Here is a 21,602-nt window from a genome sequence, read left to right as displayed (position 1 = left end):
GTCTCAGTTGGCAAACCACCAAAAATAATTGTTTTCCCAGTATGAATTGCTTCTTTCATCTCAGCCAGATTGAACAGCTTCTAATGCAGCTCACTGTATAGCTGCAGGAGAACCATACAGTCAATTTTGTTTATTGACAATGAGGCTTTTAGTTTGGGGTGGACAGTAACAAGGAGTACATCAAACTATACAATGAGATAAACTTCCCTAGCCACTACTAATATTTTAGAAGTATAAGCAAATGGGTGGTAGATGCGATTCCATCATTTTACTATCAAATTTGAAAGACTATAGAAAGCAAGTGAAAATTCTTCCTACAGTGACTTATCATGAAGATTAAACAAAAAATTGGGCTCCTTTTTTAGTTTACCTTGTTCATATTTCAAAACATTGTTTTTTTGGAGCCACCTTAATTTTAATTATGGAAGAGAATTGTGGTTTCTCAGTTCTACTGATATTTCATTTGATTAAGCATGAATGTAATTATTTGTAACAAAACAAAATGAGGTACAAACAGCAATTCTCAAGGTGTTGGGTAGTGTAGTCTTGTGACCACTAGGGAGTCTAAACAGCCCTTGAATTATTTTGGATTCTCCACTGTGAAGTCTGAAAAATAACATTGACCTAATTCCTTGCAATCTGTGGTCTGATCCCATTCCCAGACCTTTCAGCTGGTGTGAGGAAAAACACCTTAACTACTGCTTATGACCTCTTGTTCCTCTCCATCCTGTAGGATGCCCATAATCCTGCAAGGTTGAAGGATTATGGCCATGGCCATACAATTAGTGAGTAAAGGTTAGGGAATAACCTAAGCTTGCTAAAATGGCAGCTTTTTGAACTTACAATGTTAGAACAAGGCTGGAATTTGGAATCTTGCATTCCAAAGGGCCAATAAAACTTTATATAGTACAGGGGGGAAGGGGGGGGGGAACACCAATAAGAGGGGAAAGGTTAGGATGGAGGGTAAAATTTTCTTTAGATAACCAGAGAATACATAAAGAGAGGGTAAAACCTCTTGAGGAACTGAAGGAGTAAAGGGAATGCTGAGAGGAAAGGAAGGCTTAATGGAATTGGTAGCAGACAGAGGGCTGTATCTATGAGGAAACAAAGGGACAAGGCAAAACCCCTGGAACTATTAAGGGTCTTCTCTTAGCTTTGTTGGGACAAGATGATTTTGAGCAGTTTCACATGTTTGTAGAATGAAGTAAAATTATTTTCAGACATCACCAAAGGTCTGCTTGGCCACAATCCTATTTATTACCTCCTTTGAGGTTAGAACATCTGCTTATTTATGGAGCAGCATTTTCCACCATGCTCTTTTGGCAATGTAATTTGTGCTGTTCAACTTGCAGCTTTCATTCAGTGCATTAAAAGCAACTTTTCTATAAATTCAAAATAGATTTCAAACAAAACTATGTTAATCACCATTAAATACTATTGATATTTTATCATTTATATAATATATATATTTATATTGTACCAATAAAAGATCTAAAATAAAGGAAACAGGGCCTATAACACAACTCTTAAGAGCTAGCTGGTCAAACTAAAAGCTAATCAAAACTGCTATATGTTGCAGCCTTTCAGAAGACAAATATTTCTATTTATTAAATGTATATCCCTTCTATCCTCCAAGGATTCTCCCCCATGTTTATGTTATCCTTATAACAACTCTTTGGGGATAGGAAAGAGTGAGAAATAGTGACTGCCCCCCAGTGAGCTCCACAGCTGAATGAGAATGGACCAAGGTCTGAAAAGATCACTCCATAGCTGTAAAAGCTATTTAGAATTGTTGTAAAGGCTTTCTTAGTTGAGTTTCTTCTCTCCTGTACTGATGGACTATGAAGCAGGACTTGATTTACAGTTGCAGTTGGTGAGAGGGTTGATTAAGGGGAGAGACAGTTTCTGTATGTGGCAAAGACACTCTGCCTGCATAGCATCTGCCCAAGGAGGTACTAGACTATGGAAATGTTGGTGTGCTGACTGTGGAGAGAATACTCTGACATATTCTGTATTCTTCCTTTCATTTTGTAGCACAAGTGGAGGTGCTTTCTGCTGCCCTCCGGGCCTCAAGTCTGGACCCATTGGAGGAGGCTTCTGCGGGCACTGGGAGGTCAGCAGATTGTCCAAATGAACTGACCATCAAAGACCAGCTGAATTGTAACTTAAATCAGGATGATACAGTGCCTTTAATCAATGATGCTGTTGAGGTAAGTTCTTCACTTAGGAATGCAGCAATTCAAACCCAGAGCTTAACACAAGAGATAATTTCATTTTTTAAAAAAATGCTGTAGTACAGTGTCGAATAGGCATTCATAGGTGCTGCAGCATATACCTGCATAGTAATTTGTGTGTTTATTTTCCACAACAGGACATTGTAGAATCTGCTCTACGTTATATTCATAATGATTCTGACTTAAGCACTAATAGTAGTTTCAGCCCTGAAGAAGAAAAAAAATCTAAGATTCAGGTATTTTAAAGAGTTTCTTTCTCATATATCTGAAAACTATACCTTCATAGAAATTGATTGTGTGTATAACTCACCATTAATCTCTAATATCTATAAGCATCACATTTTGAATTGATTGTATGTACATTATGCAGGTACATTTTTTTCTTCTCCTGCTTAAGAGAGCCAGTGTGGCAGAGTAGGGAGACTGCTGGACTAGGGACCTGGGAAATCCAGGTTCTTGCCCTCTCTCAGTCTTGGGGCTCCCGGGGTGACTTTGGGTCAGTTGCTCACTCTCAGCCTAACCTATTTTACAGGGTTGCTGTGAGGAAAAAATAGACTATCTATCTATCTCTTTATTTAGAACATTTCTGTGCTAACATTTCTAACATTTAAGCCAGTTTGGGTTCCTCACAAGAGGAAACAAGGCAAGACACAAATAAAGTATAATACTTATTAAAATTGGAACTCAGTGTCTCCTTGTAAATGTTTGAGTTGCGAATTTGAACTCTAGTTGGCCAAGCATTGCTGTCACTTGTATTTATGCATGTAAAGAACAAGAAATGGCTGTACCATGTCAGACTCTCCATATGTTTTGCTTTCAGGACTGCTGGCATGTAGACACATTAAAAAGTTGAAAAATATGGTGGTAGTCAGTCCTCTTCCTTAAAGGTCTCTTTTGTTCTCAAAAATGAGAGGAAACAGTGTCAGTGAGTCATTCTCAATAGGTCTGATAGTTGGATGAGCACAGGCTCTAATTCTCAGCTGCAAGGTTCTCAGAAAGAGGTGCCCATTGGAAGTAGCAATGCAAATGTATGAGCTACCCAGTGAGCTCATTCCACTAGAGGAAAACTACTGCTTGTAGAAATCCCGTTTTCATCCTTGCAACAGTGTCAGATCCACTCCTTTGATTCCACTTTTACAAGATTTTCTTCAATTCATTATGATCTTACTCGGCTTGTTGCTTGTGTGAGCTGTTCTGCTAACAGTTGTGCAATCACTAGTAGAACAATTGTACTGCTTGTATGATCCATGGGATGAGTTGAGAGCACCTGATTTAGACAAAGGGTGTTGGCTTTTAATTTGCCCATGAATCTTTAAATCTGGCACGTGAAAAGTTAGGGGCTAGTATTTTGTTTCTACATTTAATCATTCCAAAACAGTATTTCTTTACACTATTTGTTTATATTTCCTTATCTAAGCAGATTCTGGAGCAGTGAACAGTAGAAAGCTAAAATAGAAAAATACATTAAAAACAAGCTAACATTAAAACGATGGCTGGTCAGCAAGAAAGCCTTCATAGAACAAGGATGTCCTCAGCAGGCACTGAAGATGGCACAGTGTTCGTGTCTTTCCTGATCTCCAGAGGCAGGAAATTCCATAGAAGGGTGGCTGACAAGCTCTCTGGGTGGAACTCCATTGGGCCATGTGGGAACAACCAGGAGAATATCCTGCAAAGGCCTCAGTAGATAGACAGGTTGATAAGGAAGAACACATTCTCTTGGGTGTCCTGGTGCCTAGTTTTCAGGGCTTTATACACTGGTATAACCCTAACATTACTGCCTCACCGCAAAGCCAGTGCAGTTCCTTCAGCTTTATGCTTTCTTGCTGAATATTACCAATGTACTTCCTAATACAACTTGCACAGAAAATGTGTATTTAAAATGAGTTGTGCTATTAGCAGAAGAAGGGTGAACATAAATGGAAGCTGTAGAACATTTGCTCCAGTTCTGTTCAAAGTCCTCTTCAAAACCTGTTTTGATCCTTCTGCACTGACTAGCCTTGTAAGATCATTCAGCTGTGGAACCATCAGTGTAGGGCATGTTTGTTCTTCCACAAAAGAGGATGCCTGTAGGAAACTGAAATCTGCTCCAAAATACAGCATTGGTTTCTTGTCATTTTTATGAATTATTTCGTACAATGCATTCGCTCAGAACATATTTTTGAAATCTGCTTTCATTTTAGGACATCGTACCTCAGGCCTTGCTGGACCAGTATTTGTCCATGACTGATCCTTCTCGAGCTCAGACTGTTGATACAGAGATTGCAAAGCATTGTGCCTACAGCCTTCCAGGTGTGGCACTTACCTTAGGTAGACAGAACTGGCACTGCCTGAAAGATACTTATGAGACTCTAGCCTCTGATATGCAGGTAATATATCAGCTCCTAAAAGAAACTGACTATACAGTACTCTTATGTGAAGTTGAATTGTCGTGATTTGGCTTTCCTAGTCCTTCATAAATAGGCCTAAGGTGCCTAATAGATATAATGGGATAACAAAAATATTGGGCCATTTCTTGTTATGATAGCAGCTGGTATTTTTTTCTGAAAACAGAGGTGCCTGTGAAAAAGGAGTACTCACTGCTAGCGTTTGTGGATGTCTGTGCTACATACAGGAGAGCACCTGTTGGACTTCTGCTTCATCTAGTCATATGATAGCTCCCTAATAGATCTGCTGTAAGATCAGTTCACTGTGATGTAATTGCTATAAAACACCACTTTTCCTGTTTAAATGTCACATAATAAACAAGTGTTAAATCCACTTAGCTATTAAGAAAATCCAAAGCAAGGATTAGAAAAGTACTTTACGCTGACATTTATATAAGAGCTTCCTGTAGCTTTCATTCAAGTCCAGACTTTATCAGCAGTGTAGGATTACTCTTAATACTTCTAAAGTTCCAAACAAAGTAGCAAAACAGGATTAAAATCCCAGTTCTGTGTTCCATTGTGAATACAGCCCTGCTGCAAAGGATATCTCATCCATGACCCTATTGCTACAGTTTTTAGGGCTGCCTCCTCTGCTGGTTTTGCAAAATCACCTAAGTTTCCACTGGGAGAGGGAGATAGGGCATCTTTTGTTTTCCCATAATGCCCCACAAGTACGTTAGCCTTATTTAGCAGTTTTTCCAGTTGTCTTGAAATACCATGCTAAACTAACTTGTGTTTGTTTTGCTTTAACATGTATGCAAGGAACCTAAACCTGGATTTGCAACCATTCTCTATAATTTGTGGATTAATTTCGCTTCTCTCTCTCCCCCCCAGTGGAAAGTTCGAAGAACATTGGCATTCTCTATACATGAACTTGCAGTCATCCTTGGAGACCAGCTTACAGCTGGTGATTTGGTACCAGTCTTCAACGGCTTCTTAAAAGACCTTGATGAAGTCAGGATTGGTGTGCTGAAGCATTTGCATGATTTTCTGAAGGTACACATTTTTCTTTTATGCGTATGAATACATTTGCTTTTACTTTTCCTTGCATAGGTCTGTGATACTAGATTATGAAATGTATAAACATGCAGTATTCTTTATAATACAAAAGAAAGTAAAATTTGATGGTTATCATCTGCAACAAAACTGATATAGGTAATTTCTGTTGTGATTTATAATTACTTTTTGCTTCATTGTGGTGTTTTGTGGAGTTTTCAACATACTCTTCGGAATATCCTCATTTTTTACAAACATGTTCAGATGCTGTCAATTGGTTTAGCAGTATTTATGATCTGCATAGCTCTGATAATATGTCAAATTATTCTGCAGCTTCTACACCCAGATAAAAGGCGGGAGTACCTTTACCAGCTTCAGGAATTCTTGGTCACAGATAACAGCAGGAACTGGCGTTTCCGAGCAGAACTTGCTGAGTAAGTTTTAGTAGTAAATAAGTTGTTCGTTACATAGTTCTTTGGCATCTTACTATGAATTCTTATTTTATCAAATTAGTACATCCTAACTACTGCTGCTTTTATCCTCACAACCTTGTGAAGGAGTTCATAACTGAAAGCATGAATGGTCCAAGGCCACTAAGTAGCTTCATGGTTGAGGGCAGGTTTGAGACTAGAAGAATCTTTCCTCTTCTAACTCGAATTGCAACACCTGAACTGCTAAACCACACTAGCTGTCAAGTTTACAAGATTATTAACAAAGCTGAATGCCTGACAAAAGGAATGGGAAAGCTTAAGAGCCAGGTTCAGGTTTTATAAAATAATACTTGTTTGCTAGCAAATATTTCGATATTTTAAGCTTTAAACTGTGGCCTAGTCTGTTCTGTGAAGGGTGAGAGAGAAGCCAGCAGTTCCAGGAACTGGCTGTCATTCAGCCTGCCCCAATTCAGCCTGTGCCAAGCTCCAATATAGGGCTTCAAAAGTCAACACTCAGTACTTGGAATTATGTTCACACACTAAACAGGCACCAGTATAGCTCCTAAAAGATAGGTGTAACCCAGTTCCACTAATAAACCAGGGGTGATTGTTGGGTGATTGCTGCATTTAACCCCTAAGCAACTCAGAATTCCTGGTTTAGACATTACAGTAACACCGTATTTGTGGACTGTTGATTTAGGGAAGCAGCAAAATGCATAGGAGGCAACATATTGGCTGGCTACTGGGCAAGTGCAACTATGAATTAAGCAACCTAGAGTTAACCATTGCATGTGAACTGAGAGAACTTGTGCAGATTTTTTAAACTGAATTTTAAATATTCCAATGTGTGATCACCACTTTCATGATTTCCTACTAGTTTTGGCTCTTTGTTCATTCTGTTCTTGCAGGCAGCTGATTTTGCTTCTAGATTTGTATAGTCCCAGGGACATATCTGATTACCTGCGACCTATTGCTCTCAACCTTTGTGCAGACAAAGTTTCCTCTGTTCGCTGGATTTCCTACAAGCTGGTATGAGCTATAACATCGACATTACAAAAATTGAATTTAATGTGCCCATTTGAACAGATAATCCATGCATTAAGCCCTTTAAATGTTTTCTAGGTTAGTGAAATGGTAAAGAAGCTATATAATGCTCCAACATCAACATTTGTGATAAACCTCATGAATGAATTGGTCGAAAAGTTCTGCAGATGCCAAAAGTGGTCTGGCCGACAAACATTTGTCTTTATTTGCCAGGTAGGATTGTTGTGAGTTTTCTATTGCCTTATTTACCACTCATAGCCAGCAGCTTGTTTGGCTTCTCTGTTTTCTGGATTGTGTTTTTTTCAACCCCACTGTATGGAGACGGTTATTAGAGGACTGGCAGGACTGAGGGTTTAACTGGATTACATTATTCCTGTTATTGTGCGTCTTACTGAGTGGTAAAGAGCTCTCAGAGGCTTATCACTGGTTGAAGCTAATAAGGCTGACCATTCCTTTGTTCGAATTGAATGTATTTTACTATCCAAAAATAGACTTAAGACTTTCCTTGTAATTGGCTGGCTATGTTAAAAACAAGAGGTTAAAACTGGAAGTGGAGGGACAATACCCAAACCCAAGTAAAAAAAGATGCGAAGCCTCAGAATGCTACTGACACACACATTTTCCTTACTATTTTGAGGTTTTGTCTCTTTTTTTCTTATACCCAGCTGTATTAGTGGACAGCAGTCCCTTAGCTATTCTTGGAATTCATATGGTTTTATTTTCTGTTGAAATAGAAAACAATTGCTTCATTTTTCTTTCAGACTATTATAGAAGATGACTGCTTGCCAATAGACCATTTTGCAGAGCATCTATTGCCCCATTTGCTGCACTTGGCCTCAGACAGAGTTCCAAATGTTAGAGTCCTACTTGCAAAAACATTAAGGCAAACACTTCTAGAGAAAGGTTGGTGGCAGTACAGTCCTGAAAAACCCTTGCTGTGTTTCTCATTCTGTAAAAAAATCCCTCCCGTCTCTGCCTATTTCCTGTGCGAATGGTCTTGCTGTTATGTTTAGTGTTAGCTGGTGAAGGAACCCCTGTGCCATTTGTTGTTGTTTTTTTCACCCAAGGTAGACCTTTATGTTGGAAGTGCTTTCAGCCTGATGCCAGTGAGACTTTCTAGGAGCCGGGGTTGGCGGAGGGAGAAGACTATCTGCATTACAGGATTAGTCAGCTAGGACACATAGTGGCCACCACTGTGTAGTGACGTCATGGTAATGGTTGCCATGGCTTATGATGCCATGTGAACTTTGGTGAGGTTGGGCTGTCAGGCATAGCAGGCCACCTATAACCCACAGGCCATAGTTGGCTTCTGGGATGGTGTGTTCACCTCAGCAAGCCACCCTGCCCAGGTTTGCATTGACAGTGGTAGCTGCCCAACACTGTACCCTACTGGACCCGATTTAACCTTTTCCACATCAGTTTCTTCCTATTTCTCCAACAGGTTTCACTGGAAACTTGGTTTAATTTTAACCAGGTTTTCTGCCAGCACAGCCTGTAGTCTCCACATTTTCTTTATGCCCCAGTGGGTACCTGCACATTATTAACATTATGGCTATAATTTGGAAATGAATGTGACAATTCATTTTCTGAATCAAAGTGGGGGAAAACTGAGTGGTAGCATATGGTAGCTTTAATGACCCAGATCCCCCCTTCGACTTGTGTTGTGTGTGACATGGTCCATGTTGTTCAGGACCATTGCTCAACCCTCTAAGAAGGGCTTTATGGGGAAGAGAAAGATGGATTCTCTTTGAATGCAACCATTTGGCTTGGATAGGCATTAGCTTGCTGTGTTGTTTGTATCTGTTTTGGGATTGTGTGAGACATATGACTCAATTGTGGTACTGCCTCTGCCCCTCCCCCCACATTTTTTCTTTCTCTACACAGAATATTTTCTAATGTGTGTCAATTCCCATCAAGAAGCAGTGGAACAGACAATTGTGGCTCTCCAAATGGATAATGACAACGATGTAAAATACTTTGCAAGCATCCACCCTGCCAGTACTAAAATTGCAGATGATGCCATGAGCACAGCCTCTTCAACTTACTAAAGTAATCCCTGAATGTTACTATAATTTTAATTAAAAAAACATAATAAAAATCCAGGCAATCCTCAAGTGCTCCTAAAATGGATTACTGAGACCTTTTTCAAGGAGAGAATCTCTTGCCAGATTTAACTTCAGTTGGATGTTATTTAAAAACCTAAGACCAAGAATTTAGAGAGTCAAGAGGAAAAAAAATAAGTATTATCTGTTGAATCCTGACTCCAGAAAAACTTTGCTCAGAGGATTGTATTTGCCACCGGAGCCTTAAATCTTCTGTCTTCCTGAATATGTGAAACTTGAATGGGCTGAGCATTTTCAGTGTAGAAGGGATATAATTTCAAGAGACCAGAATTTGTTTTCTCCTGAGGAATTCACTTAGGAAATATTTTTCCCCCCTTAGGAACTGATAGCTGAAATTGTCATAGCCTCTGAAGGCAGATTTCTATCAAGAAGCAAGAGACACCTCCAGTATTAGCTATTAAAGTTTTTATCCTTGAAAAGACTTAATTTGTGTGCAGCTGGGCACATCCTTAAGTGTGAATAGTTTTGATGCGTGTAAATGAGGGAAAAGTAGCGATTTGGTGTTTGTTTTCTCACCTAAGGGCTCAGTGCTAACACTATACCAGAATCTGATTTTAATCCTTAAAACAGCATATTGCTGTATCCATGAGCAGAAATCTACACTGAGTACTTGTGTCCTGATGTTTTTTTTCATGCTGGTCATGACCTGAAGGAAACCTATTAGCACATGTACTTCAAGTCAGGTATTTTTAACTTGATCATGAACTTTTTCTTCATATACTGTACATATCTGTGACCACTCTTGGGAGTGCTGCAGTCTTTAATCATGCTATTTCAAGCTGTTGTGATAAAATGTTCTCTTCCTTGTCCAAATAAAAAAAGTATTCGTAAGAGTGAATGAAATCTCATTTTCTTAATTCTATATAAAAGTTTGCAAATATATAATGATTTTATAAAGTTTCTCCTTTTCTGATCCTGATAATGGTGTGTGCCTAAAATTGTGTTTAAATTAGCATGATAAATTCAGTCTGTTTTAATGTTAGTTCATGTTTTTTCTAAGTATGAGAAGTAGATATCCTGGTTCAGTTAAAAATTGTACAAACAGTTCTGAAAGTTTAATCTAGGACTCATAATAAGAAAAAAAAAACCCTGTATTTATTCACTAGTCATAATAAAAAGTCCAGCTTGTGACTTCAGCTTTTGCCTCCTGGATATGCACAAATGACTTTTATTTAGATTGTGGCAGATGTAACTGTACACCTAAGCACAGAGTTAAGATGGCCTCTAAAATCATTGCATTAACGCTACTTAACAAGGCCTGAATCCTTAGGCCATGCTCTTTCATTGCCTTGCCCTTTGCAAATGTTTGCTGGCCACTATCTTCTTTGTATGTATTTTTGTACATCCAAACATATGTCTATGCACACTCCCATATCAATGCGCTAGTCAGATAAAGCTTTTACATCAGGTGCAAAATCTAGAACTCTTGAGAAGGGAAAATTCTGGGTTACTGCCTGAGTCTTGAAAAATGGCTGTATGGTCAACTTGTTTAAATGCTGTCATTTTCCATACATTTTGAAAGTTCTCCCTCTAGCAGATATACCTACTTTCATCCAAGCTAGTTTCTTATAACACTTGGATTTCCGTATAGGAGGAAGGCTGGATTGAAAAGCACTTCATAAAATGTGAACAGTGTCACATGGGCTGTTCCAGTTCTCCAAATCTCATGCGGACTTCTGGTGTTTATCCATGATAATGGCTTGCTGTTTCGATCGCAGAAGTCGGCTACACATTACCACCCATGCAGTGTACCCCTGTCCCTTTCCTAGTGTCCTTTGTCTTGTGTGTATAAAGCTGATGCTTCCGCTGTGCTCAAATGCTCTTTTAGTGTTCTGCTGTTAGTTCCTTTATTATTTCATAGACATTGGGTGGAATGGCTGTTTGTATTTATGTCCTGTTCTTCCATGGCGTTTACTGTACTTTCTCACTGAAGGAACCAACCAAATCTATATCTGCTTCACTTCAGCAACACTGTGCCATGAGACCACTCATTGCACCCACTTTGGCTTGTGACTAGGATACAAGCTTGAACTGTACTCTGTTCTCACAAAAAGGTTAGAATAAAATGGACAATGATTAATTTGCCTCATTCTGAATAGAAATGGTTGACTAACCCTTTTTCTTTAGAGACAAGCTAGGGCTTGGAAAACTGGGTTCTCGTCCCACTTAGCCATGCTCAACTAGGTGGCTTTCCGCCAGCCACTGCTTCTCAGCCTAACCTACATTGCAGGTTTTTTGTGAGGATAACATGCAGATGAGGAGGACTGTGCATTCCACCTTGGGTTCTTTGGAGAAGGAGGAAAGGCAGGATATAAATGTAAGTAATAATTCATTATTACCCATCATGTGGCTTCTACTGGAACAATGTTGTGTTTGATCATTTGTCAACCTTATTAAAGCAACCCCCCAAGAAAAAAATACACATTTCACCAAATACTTCCTCTACCAATCATCAACTTCCTTTACCTTATACCAGTACTGCTCAAAGTTGACTGACAAACTAAGTCACTTGTTTCAATACTGTAGTGCTAGATGCTGTAATGGAATACACCAACATTTACAGACTTCATCTTTTTTTCTTTTAACTAGGTCATCATGGGGCTGCATGTGTTTGTGTACCTCACCTGAATTTGGATCAATCCTTGGAATCTTTATTTAAATCAGCCTTTCTCCTTACTGAAAATCAAAGCACTGATCTAAATAAATGCACCCAGCCCTAAAGGCAACTTACACTAGAAGAGTGACTTGAGAAAAGAAGCAGTGAGTATGTAAGGACAGTGGATAGTTCTGAAATAAGCTGCTCACAATTTGTGCAAGAGAAGCGCATCAGAAACTCCTACAAGCAGTCTGATATTCCTTAGTGACAAAGCAGTGTGTGAGAATAACAGTACATCTGCCTAGGATAAAAAGCAAATTCATGTTAAATCAATGAGGAGAGGCAGTCAAGTAATGGAATATCCCAAAACAGCCATCTTTGCACCAGCTCTCATCTGGCCTACTTAACAGATCTCTTTAGATTGCTAGCTGGTGCAACCTTTTAAACACACAATCATAGAAAAGAGTGGGAAAGGGCCAGAGGACCACTGGGAGGCCCAAATGACTTGGGAGAAACTAGCACAAAGAGTCACCACCTTTCCTGTACTAAAACTTGCTGATCCCAAAAGACCTATAATGCCATCATTCTGTACTAGGGGAAGGGAACCCTTGTTAAGCGATGTTGCTACAAGAATTATAAGCTAAGGGGTAGAACACAGAGGGTTAAGCCACTTCAGAATATCTGAAAGAGCCTTCAAATTTCATTACCAGCAAAATGGATGTGCAGCAGGTGGGAACTGGATCGTGCCAGAGTACTGCTCATTTCTGTTCCTGTGGACTCTCATTAAAAGGAATGTTCTTATCTAAGTACTGGGGGAGGGGGAAAAGCCTTTTTACAACAATGCCACACTTCCTGAGAAGGAAGAACATACCACTATTACAGTAGTGACACAAAGTTGACAAATTCCCCCCCTCAAAAACGAACAACAACAACCTGATCCAAAAAAAGTTCAGCAGTAACTTGAAAGAGCACTCATTTCATCCTTTGCAGAGAGCTCAACCTAATACCTTAAGAGTTCAAGAAAGAATTGACTAATAGGTAAAAGTGCCTGCTGCCAGAAAGCTTCCCACTCAATGCTGTTGGGAGAACAGCTGAAAGAATGCAGGAACGAACAGCACTCCAAGGAGGCAGGAGCCATTTCTCTGCTGTGCATAGCAGCTTGTCATGGTGAGCAGTGAAATGTAACTCAGTTATTAGGAGTGGCCCCACAGAACCTAGAGAGCAAATTTTGGCTATCCAGTACCTGTAACTTTCAACACGTGATCAACCATTGCAGTATGTTATGGCCTCTGCCTGTGGGCCAAAGAAACTAGATTTCCTTGGGGTGCCAATATATTTGTTTTCTGCAGTTAATAAAACCATTGACAGATGGATGTCAAATTTATTTACTTGATTAACATGGTCTTGACAAAAGATAAGGTTACTCAGCAAGAGATCTGCTTGATGAACGTTGATTATATCAAAGTGACAATTTAATAGAAATTAGTGTGAATTTAAAAAAAGTTTAAATACTGCAAGAAAATATAAAAGGTATGTAACAGGCCAAGGAAGACGCTTTTATGCACATCAATCAGTCTCCATAAATTCTTCAAGATTAAAAAAAATATGCTATTCTCTGTAACGTATCTGAAAGTGTCATTTGTACAAAAATCAAATCATGGCCAATGATTCACAACAGTGCAATAAGCAAAGAAAACTGATACATCAAAAATAAATATGCAGACTAGAAACTAAATAAGCTACAAGCACCCTGTGAAGTTTTGCTCAATATTACTGAGATGACAATTTCAAATAAATTGGCTGTTACTGAAAGACAAAACCTACCTTACATTTCAAGGCTGGCAGCAATAAATAATCACAAAGCAGCTGAACCCTAATTCCCAGCAAGAATCTCTTGGCTCAACTCCTTTGAGAACACCTAAAGGGTTTGAACTTTTGTACACAGGGAGATACATCACTTGCTTAGGGTAGAGATTAACTTTCTGCAACCAAGCCATGCAGACCACCACCCTCATCACAGAGTCTGTGTCCCACCACTTTCTGGAAAGCATGATAAGCTGCAGCCCTCAACTCGAAGTCCCGAAGGGCCTCAGAAGCACTGAAAGACTGCAGAGAACCATCAACCATTCCCATCCCAGTTCTAAGCTTGAGAAAGGGGCAGGCTGTTCCTTGGATCGTGCTACGTTTCCACACCTTGAGCACCAGACGCCTAGCGCAGCTACTGCAGTGATGCCGAAGCCCTCTCCTAAACTCAGTGCTCACCAGAAGCTCAGGATAAGGCAACTGGGGTGGTCCACTGCAGCGTTGAGGCTTTTACTAGAATTGTCTGAGCACTGCAAAAGAGCAGTGCAGCAAAATCAGACCCAGCCATTGCCCATACATGGATCCCCTGCAGGATCTTACTGTGTACACATTTTGGGTTGACTATCACTAAAGCGTCATTCCAGAAAAGTTTTCTATTGTAGTTTTCAGCTCTGAAAAAGAAAAATGAAATTTCAGTCTGCATTAGGAGGTTGTTCACGACACATGGTGCTTGTACTCCCACTGCTAAGTAATTTGACATTCCCCCGTTAATCAGTCCTGTAATTAAGTGCATTGCCAAGGTTCAACAGCTCTTCATGGACCACTCTCATTTACAGGAAAACATCCATCTTTCCATTTTAGTTTTAGACTTACTTTCATATAGTTTTTTTAAACGTCATATGAAAAGGCTGACAATGTTAAGTAATTAATGCTTTTGCATTTAAAGACCTTCCACAAATATATTTTATAATGCTTCTCTGTTACCAAAAGGCACAAGCAAGAGTGAGCAAAAGAAATTAGGATGAATGAGAGCAAAGTAATTCACATAGCAAGTAATGAACAATTATAGGTGGATATAGCAATTCTCAACCAAAAGCCACTTCATACAGGATGTTTTAGCCACATGGGAAAAACATGGCCCTATCAATCCTGGCTGCATTCATAAATGTTTTGTCATCACCAGCAAACAACTGTTTTGTGGTTCCCTACATGTGCACATGGCAAAACAGACACAAGTATGATCTGCACATGTCACACACAGGTGTGTGCAGCTTTACAAATAAGTTACCAGTTGAAAAAGTTACTAGTTAAGAGGTTAGTAGCCTGCATTCCATCCCAACTGAAGAGGAACAGAAGCCCTCATTGCTGCGGTCAGCATGGATGATGGCTACTAGCCTGTGGGCAGGCTAAGAGAAAAAACAGTCTTCCATTAAGGGGAGAAGAGAAGGAGCCATCCGACCCCCTTCCACCAGTTCACTTGTGTTTCCCTGCTGGTTGTGGAGGATGGGACCTTTCATACACTAAGCTAGCAAGGAAATAAAATGGACTGACTGGCAGAGGATGGTCACAATAATCCATCTCTCCTCCCCCGTCTGGTCACTTGCCTGCACAGAATTCCAGGTTGAAATGGCTTTGAAATGAGTGGTTAAATACCTGGTGTGGTGTGTGGTTTTACCTACACCCGTGTAGTGAGTGTCATGTGTGAAGCAGCCTGTCAGCAGATATTCTCATGCTTCAGCACAAGTCAGTCATTTTGAAATAAAACCTCCGCTGAAGGTTGTCCAAAGCCAATGTTTGACATGGCCAAGTAACTGCTCTGCTGTACCCTCCGGATCATCTTCCACTGCTTTGCTCTTCCAAGTAACCTGAGCCTGATAGGCAGGAGCCACAGGTAGGAAGGAGACAGGATGTCTCCAGGGTGTAAAAGAACCTATTTACAGAATATACATGCCTCAGATTTACAGTAAGTTGCACAGTCCTGGCTTTGCCCAGGCAACATCCTGAATACCTTGGGAATCCAATTAAATTGGAGTTTCCTTTCTGTCTTTGCTTGGTGATGGCTTCACTGGTTCCTTGATTGCTTTTGGCTGCTCTTTTGCTGTTTTTGTCTCGGCCATAATTTCTCTTGGCGGCTGTGGTGGTTGTTGTGCTGTGCCTCCCCGTTTCTCAAGCTCTTCTTCTTCCTGCACCTGCTGCTCTGATTTTGCTCTCTGCATCTGCAAGAGTCGAAGCTGCACTCGCAATTCAATGATGGCCTCACGTTCTTCATGAATTGCTTGGTTCAGATGGTTGTTCTTAATCTTTACTCAGCAGAGAGGAGGAAAAGGGTCACTTCAGTTACAATCAAACAGCTACTTATGTGACTAATGAATCATTTATACAGCATCACTCACTAGAGCTTTTCCTTGGAAGGGAAGCAAGTATGTTCATGTGAGAGTAAAAGATTAGAATGAGGCACATGGAAAATCCAGCCATTTTAACTGGACATTTTGACCACAGATTAAACAGCAATACAAGACACTCCTAACTACCCTGCCAACTCTCTCTGCTCATCAAAAGAGGTCTTTGTACTAATTCAAAGTTTAAAATGTTTTAAACAGTCACTGGAAAATTCACTGAACATTTTCAAATGGTCTGTTCACACAGGACCTTTTACAGTTCATTCTGAAGTTGTACGCCTCTGTAAAATAGTACAGAAACTAAGGGAATGCAGTGGCATATAAAGACCTCCATTTAAATCTTGCTTGCAATCCTATACTTGCCTACCTGTCAAGTTCTAGGAGGAAGATGAGGGATTGCTTTCCTTTGTAGTGTTTGAAAACCATTTTCTCAGCTATCCCTTTCATCTTCAAGATACGGACAAAAATACTCAACTACCTTTCAAATGTTTTAAGGATTACTGAGAGTGTTATGAAGCTAAACACTCCTCAAGGGCTATAGTTTCAAGGAATTAAACACCTCTACTTTTATTTTCAGTCCACTCATCAGGTAGGTCTATTTATTTGTGACTGTTAATCTACTTTCACCAGGATCAAGTGTGCTCAATCTCACTTGATTACGGAAGGCAGATTAGCTTTGCATGCTTTCAAGTTGCTCACCATGAATAAAAATCCAGATACCATCCACAGGGACTGGATCTTGAAAAGGCGCCCCTATGTTAACAGACAACCTAAGTGCTATCCTATTCATTTAAGCAGCTCTCTGGATATTTGAAAGGCAAATGAGGCCAAACTTCATATCACAATTCAGTCTTCCTAATATTCTCCAGGCACCTGGGTGGCTGGATTCAGGACTGAAAAAGCAAACAAAGCAATGCAGGTTGCCTGTTTTCGCTCAAACAGGAAGCCTTCATCTGAACTTGGTCCTTTATCTGTTCATCCATCTGCCTTCCTACCTCATCTCCTGAGATCATGAATAGTCTTTTCCAGCACTTGGAAAACCAATGGGGAGGATGTATTACGAATTAGGCAGAGTGCTTTCGTAGAGTGGGGGGCAAGTTTCTTGAAGGGCAGATTCACTGAAAGCCCTTAGCCATTGCCACCAGCAGTCTTTCCCGCAGTTTGCTGGAGGAGAGGTGAGAGCCAGAGTGGCCATTCCACTACCCTGCTGAAAAACTTAAATGCTTTCCCTCTTCCCTCCTTAGTCCTTTTTCCTTGCATTTCATGTCTTTTTAGATTGTAAACCTGAAGACAGGGACTGTCTTGTTTTACTGATTATATGTAAGGTACTCTGAGAGCCTCTGAGAGCCTTTTTGGCTGAGAAGCAGGATGAAAATATTTTAAATAATGATACATAAATAAATATGCTTCGTGCCCAGGGAACCCATGAAAACCTGGAGATGACCGCACATCTGTTGAAGGAGATAAAGAGCACCATTTCCAAATTAATTGCCAGTATAGTTTTTACTACTGTGAGCGGTGTGGAGAGACAAGAGTTTTTCCACACTGCAGAGAATGGGTTAGTCATAATTTAAAGCATAAATATCTTCTTCAGTCTTTGTTTATCACAGCTCTTTCATTACATGGGAGACTAGAGTGGAATGCATACAGTTCAACGGTAGTTTCATTTTCAAACTGTTTATCAAAGGCAGAAGAAAGATCAGATGCATATGATTCTTAAATAAACACATACATTCTGTAGGCAATATTGCGACAAGAGTCCATGCTGACTGCGAGTTACTTGTGCAGTGCCTGTATTCAAGTACTACCTCTACCTTGGACTCATTGGAGGGCACACGACTAATCTCTCTCTCAAATTAAAAAAGGTCTCCACAAACATATGACTGTTTAAATACTAAACACTGAACTTGCCAAATACATATGACATGTATTTTAAGTCCACCTTTCCACAGCACATTTTTCTAGCTCTTGCTGCATCTATACTGCCATCATTGTGAACTACAGTAAAATAACCATCAATGTACTTACCTTTGTAGATATGTTCATCATTTGAAAATCCCTACCTTACACTTGCTGACCACTGATTCAACTGTGTTAATAGTCGCAACAAAATTTATGTAGCTCAAAGATCTATTGTCCTAGTAAAGCCAATGGAAATGAGTAAAGAACGGTTTCTGTCACAACTCAAATATTTTTTTGTTTTGGTTTTCGAATTGCCTATGATGTATCTATCTTTACTATTCAAGGTATTTCCATTACAATCAACTAGTTGTGAAATTATTGCATTGTTTGAACAACTAAGTTTTAACCAAGCAGAAAGTTGTCACCAGAAATCAAATCAACTGTGCCACTCTCTTCCTATCTAGTCAGACATAATGGAGTTTGATCCAGGCAACTGGGCATAGGATTGCAGTCCGAGGAAAGAAACCCCGTCTGAGGCTGAGCTGCCAGAACACAGTCGTCATACACTCTTTAAAATCACCTAGCTGAAAGAGGCCTCAAAGATCATCTCATTCAACCCATGGCCTAGGTGGAAAATGCCACGGCATCCTTGATAAGTTGCCCACCCAGGTTCTCCCTGAAAACCTCTGGTGACGTAGGAAAGTCCACTGCTCTCTTAACTGCTCTCTTCCACAACTGAGAAACTATTGATGTCAGAAAATTGTATCTAACTATCCAACTGAATTTCAGCAGGAAATCAGAAGTTCTCCCATTGCCCAAGCAAACGCTAAGTATTTTGTAGAACAGCTGGCTTACACTGGTGCAAAAGCAGCACCACAGGGCACAGCTGGATACTATCCAAACAGGTCTTCCTTTTCCTTGTAATCTGAACCCATTCTTTGGGCCCTATTCTCTGGAGCAGCCTTCCCCAATCTGGTGCTCTCCATGTTTTGGACTTAAATTCTCATCAGCTCCTGGCAATGCTCAGGAATCCAGGGAATTTTAATCTGGAAGGTTCTGGAGCAACATAAAACAAACCTGGTCCATCATCACTATCCAGGAAGCTTTCGACGGCATAGAAATGTAATAAATACATAAAATCCATGTGGCAGTGTTGCAAATCATCTCGTCCTCACCATTCTACAGTTATATGAACGTAGTTTGCAATAACTCAGGCTTACCTCCAGTTCTTCATTTTGCCTTTGCAAATCTTCCAAGATAATCTGTAGTTCTTCCTCGTCTTCACTCTCACTTTCACTTTCAGAAGAATATTCTTCTGTTTCACTTCGACCATGCTGGCGACTGAAATGTACAAGTGGAGATTTCTATCATTTATCGCTACTGACCTAGTGTGTTTTACAACATTCTTCAAAGATCTTCACGTAATGGACACAATTTAAAGCACAAATGCATGCACTTAAATGAACACTGAAAACAAACTATATATTAACAGAGACTCTCAAGATACTGCAGTTACAAAGCAAGGAGTTAGCAATGGCTCTATTTTCAAACTACAGAGGTACAGAACAGTTACCATTGATGAGGCTATTAAAATGATTAGATTTTAGTTAGGTTTAAGCTAAAGGATATCGTGTTAGGATGATATAGGGGAAAATTTGTGAAGGAATGTAATGTAGTCATCTTTCAATGGCACATCTTCCAGTAGAACTAGAATTTGAGTTACTGTTTTTAAAATGTTGGGTTAGATTTCAAAGTCTAATCAGAGAAAAGTTGTATTACCTTTGCATTTCTACTATTTCTGCTCGAAGGCGATCTATCTCCTCCTTCTCAGTGGCAATCTGTCGGCGCAAAAACTGCTCCATTGCAAGCAGCTCTTCTTGTTCTGTCAAAATCTCATTCTCCTGCAAAAGGTAACTAGACTATTTCAGTACGCTCTTGAATGAGGGATATTATATTGCAATCAGCAGCCCTGGTCCTTAGTTTATTATTTCCTTTTTTCAACCAAAACCAGAAAATGCAGCTTGGCATGCAGCTGGGTAGGAGGGGATGGAGAGGGGAAGGGTTGTTGGTGTTTATGCACAGGGAAACATGTTTTTTGTGGGAAGGAGGAAAGTATAGTGCCTCACAGTGCAAAAACATCTCCCCCTGTACTATTCTAGACTGAGACATTTATCACACATTGTTATAAGAGAAAGCACCTTTTCTATTTGATCTTTAATGTACAAAACCAGCCCAGTGCAGTTACAGATTGTATGCAATTTTATTCCAAACCCCAGGTTGGAATGCTGACAGCTCCAGTAAAAAATCCTAGTGCACTATATTTTGCAGAAATGCTGAGTAAGCATGATAGGAATATACTGTATGATTTGGCTTGGCTGTATTGCTGTAAAATATGGCTATTATTCATGGGGTACCTGCATTGACGGATGGGGGTGGGCCAACAGAATGATGGGGGTCAGACTGGTGTTTCTTAGACACCTAAGGAACTACTGGGGTCTGTGACTAGAACAAGGGCAGAACTGCAGAACATGCTAAATGGTAAGGGAATTTGCTACTGAACCAGCTACGGAAGGAGCAGCATACAGAGATGGCCAGTGAAACTGCAGAGTAGCAGCAGAGATAGTAGGGATGACTACAATACAAGGATTTATTCAACACATCCTATTACTGGTTGTTTCAAAGACTTATTGATGTGTGCCAGTGTTGATAATGCACAAGCCAATGTTTGGAATCACAAGCTGCCTAGAGTCTTCCACCTCAGCTCTCAAACTGCACAGATCCAGAGGCCCGAGTTAAAAAGGAACTGTTTTGAGACAACTGCAAGAGGCCCATTAAATTCCCAGGACCACTGAAAACATAATCCTTACTAGAAACACAGACGAAGTCAAGACTCCCAGGGAGCCAAGAAATTCAGCTTAGGTGCAAGCAAGCAAGAGCCGCTTGGCTTATTTTTCCTTTTTAACAGGAAAATATGCCTTTCAAATGTGAACATTTGTTTCTCTCCATTTTGACAAGGTTCGAATGAATGGCAAAAAGTTTCCAAAAGTTAACAACAGGAGCTACCTGAGCAAGCAGGATATTAATGACCTCTTCATTCTCATTCATTTCCTCTTTGGAAACATCCTCCTTTGAAAGGCTAGCTATCTCTCGTGCAATTTTTGTTTCACACTCCTGCATTGAAAAAAATCTTGATTAACGGCTGCTGCCACACATAAACCATATGGTGAAATTCAACCCCATTCAAATAACATCTCATGGAGTTTTTGAACCTGTAACCTTACTGGAAAAAATCTGAAACGATTTCAACTTCCTAAAATAGCATTAGTCGGTTAAATTAATCATTTGTTGTCCTTTCTAGGTCAAAAGGTGGATAAATTAGTTCAGCACACTGATTTTCCAGGAACAAGCACACTGTAGGTTCTCTCCAACAGAAAAAGATCAATTGATCTATGTAATCCGATACTTCCACATACCTAACTGGGCCGACAAAGGCAATGCCTGTTACGGTATTTGCATCCAAGGCAAATACAGCAGACCCCTGAAAGAGGTCTATGAGTTCAGATTCCCAAAGCTGTGAAGCTGAAGGGCAGAAGCCTGAAGCTCCTTGAGAGGGAGTACATCACATGGCACAGCAAGTCACTGCCTTCCCAA

At 40.0% G+C, this 21,602-nt stretch overlaps 2 protein-coding genes across 9 annotated transcripts in view; one reads left to right on the top strand and one right to left on the bottom strand.

Annotated features, from left to right (window-relative positions):
* Positions 1 to 11,331, top strand: part of PPP4R1 (protein phosphatase 4 regulatory subunit 1) — a 40,075-nt gene extending 28,744 nt beyond the window's left edge. For all 7 annotated transcript variants that reach the window (XM_044426319.1, XM_044426317.1, XM_044426320.1 and 4 more), the window contains 9 exons: positions 2,035 to 2,210; positions 2,372 to 2,470; positions 4,415 to 4,600; positions 5,492 to 5,653; positions 5,987 to 6,087; positions 6,993 to 7,113; positions 7,207 to 7,341; positions 7,890 to 8,031; positions 9,013 to 11,331. In XM_044426319.1, the coding sequence (XP_044282254.1) occupies positions 2,035 to 2,210; positions 2,372 to 2,470; positions 4,415 to 4,600; positions 5,492 to 5,653; positions 5,987 to 6,087; positions 6,993 to 7,113; positions 7,207 to 7,341; positions 7,890 to 8,031; positions 9,013 to 9,176 (1,286 nt within the window). In that variant the 3' untranslated portion in view covers positions 9,177 to 11,331. The remainder of the gene's footprint in view (positions 1 to 2,034; positions 2,211 to 2,371; positions 2,471 to 4,414; positions 4,601 to 5,491; positions 5,654 to 5,986; positions 6,088 to 6,992; positions 7,114 to 7,206; positions 7,342 to 7,889; positions 8,032 to 9,012) is intronic.
* Positions 11,332 to 13,214: 1,883 nt separating this feature from the next.
* RALBP1 (ralA binding protein 1) overlaps positions 13,215 to 21,602 on the bottom strand; it is a 30,014-nt gene continuing 21,626 nt past the window's right edge. Inside the window, exons 7-11 of one of the 2 annotated variants that reach the window (XM_044426326.1) lie at positions 21,015 to 21,122; positions 19,731 to 19,852; positions 19,172 to 19,292; positions 15,659 to 15,950; positions 13,215 to 14,321 (exon numbers count right to left, since the gene is read on the bottom strand). In XM_044426326.1, coding sequence (XP_044282261.1) covers positions 15,672 to 15,950; positions 19,172 to 19,292; positions 19,731 to 19,852; positions 21,015 to 21,122 — 630 coding nt within the window. In that variant the 3' untranslated portion in view covers positions 13,215 to 14,321; positions 15,659 to 15,671. Of the gene's footprint in view, positions 15,951 to 19,171; positions 19,293 to 19,730; positions 19,853 to 21,014; positions 21,123 to 21,602 lie in introns of both variants that reach the window. The other variant, XM_044426324.1, reaches the window with a different exon arrangement.

The sequence above is a fragment of the Varanus komodoensis genome, unplaced genomic scaffold (genome assembly GCF_004798865.1).
Source record: "Varanus komodoensis strain SLA01 unplaced genomic scaffold, ASM479886v1 scaffold17, whole genome shotgun sequence".
Taxonomy (NCBI): Eukaryota; Metazoa; Chordata; class Lepidosauria; order Squamata; family Varanidae; genus Varanus; species Varanus komodoensis.
This window is presented reverse-complemented; position numbering and strand designations above follow the sequence as displayed.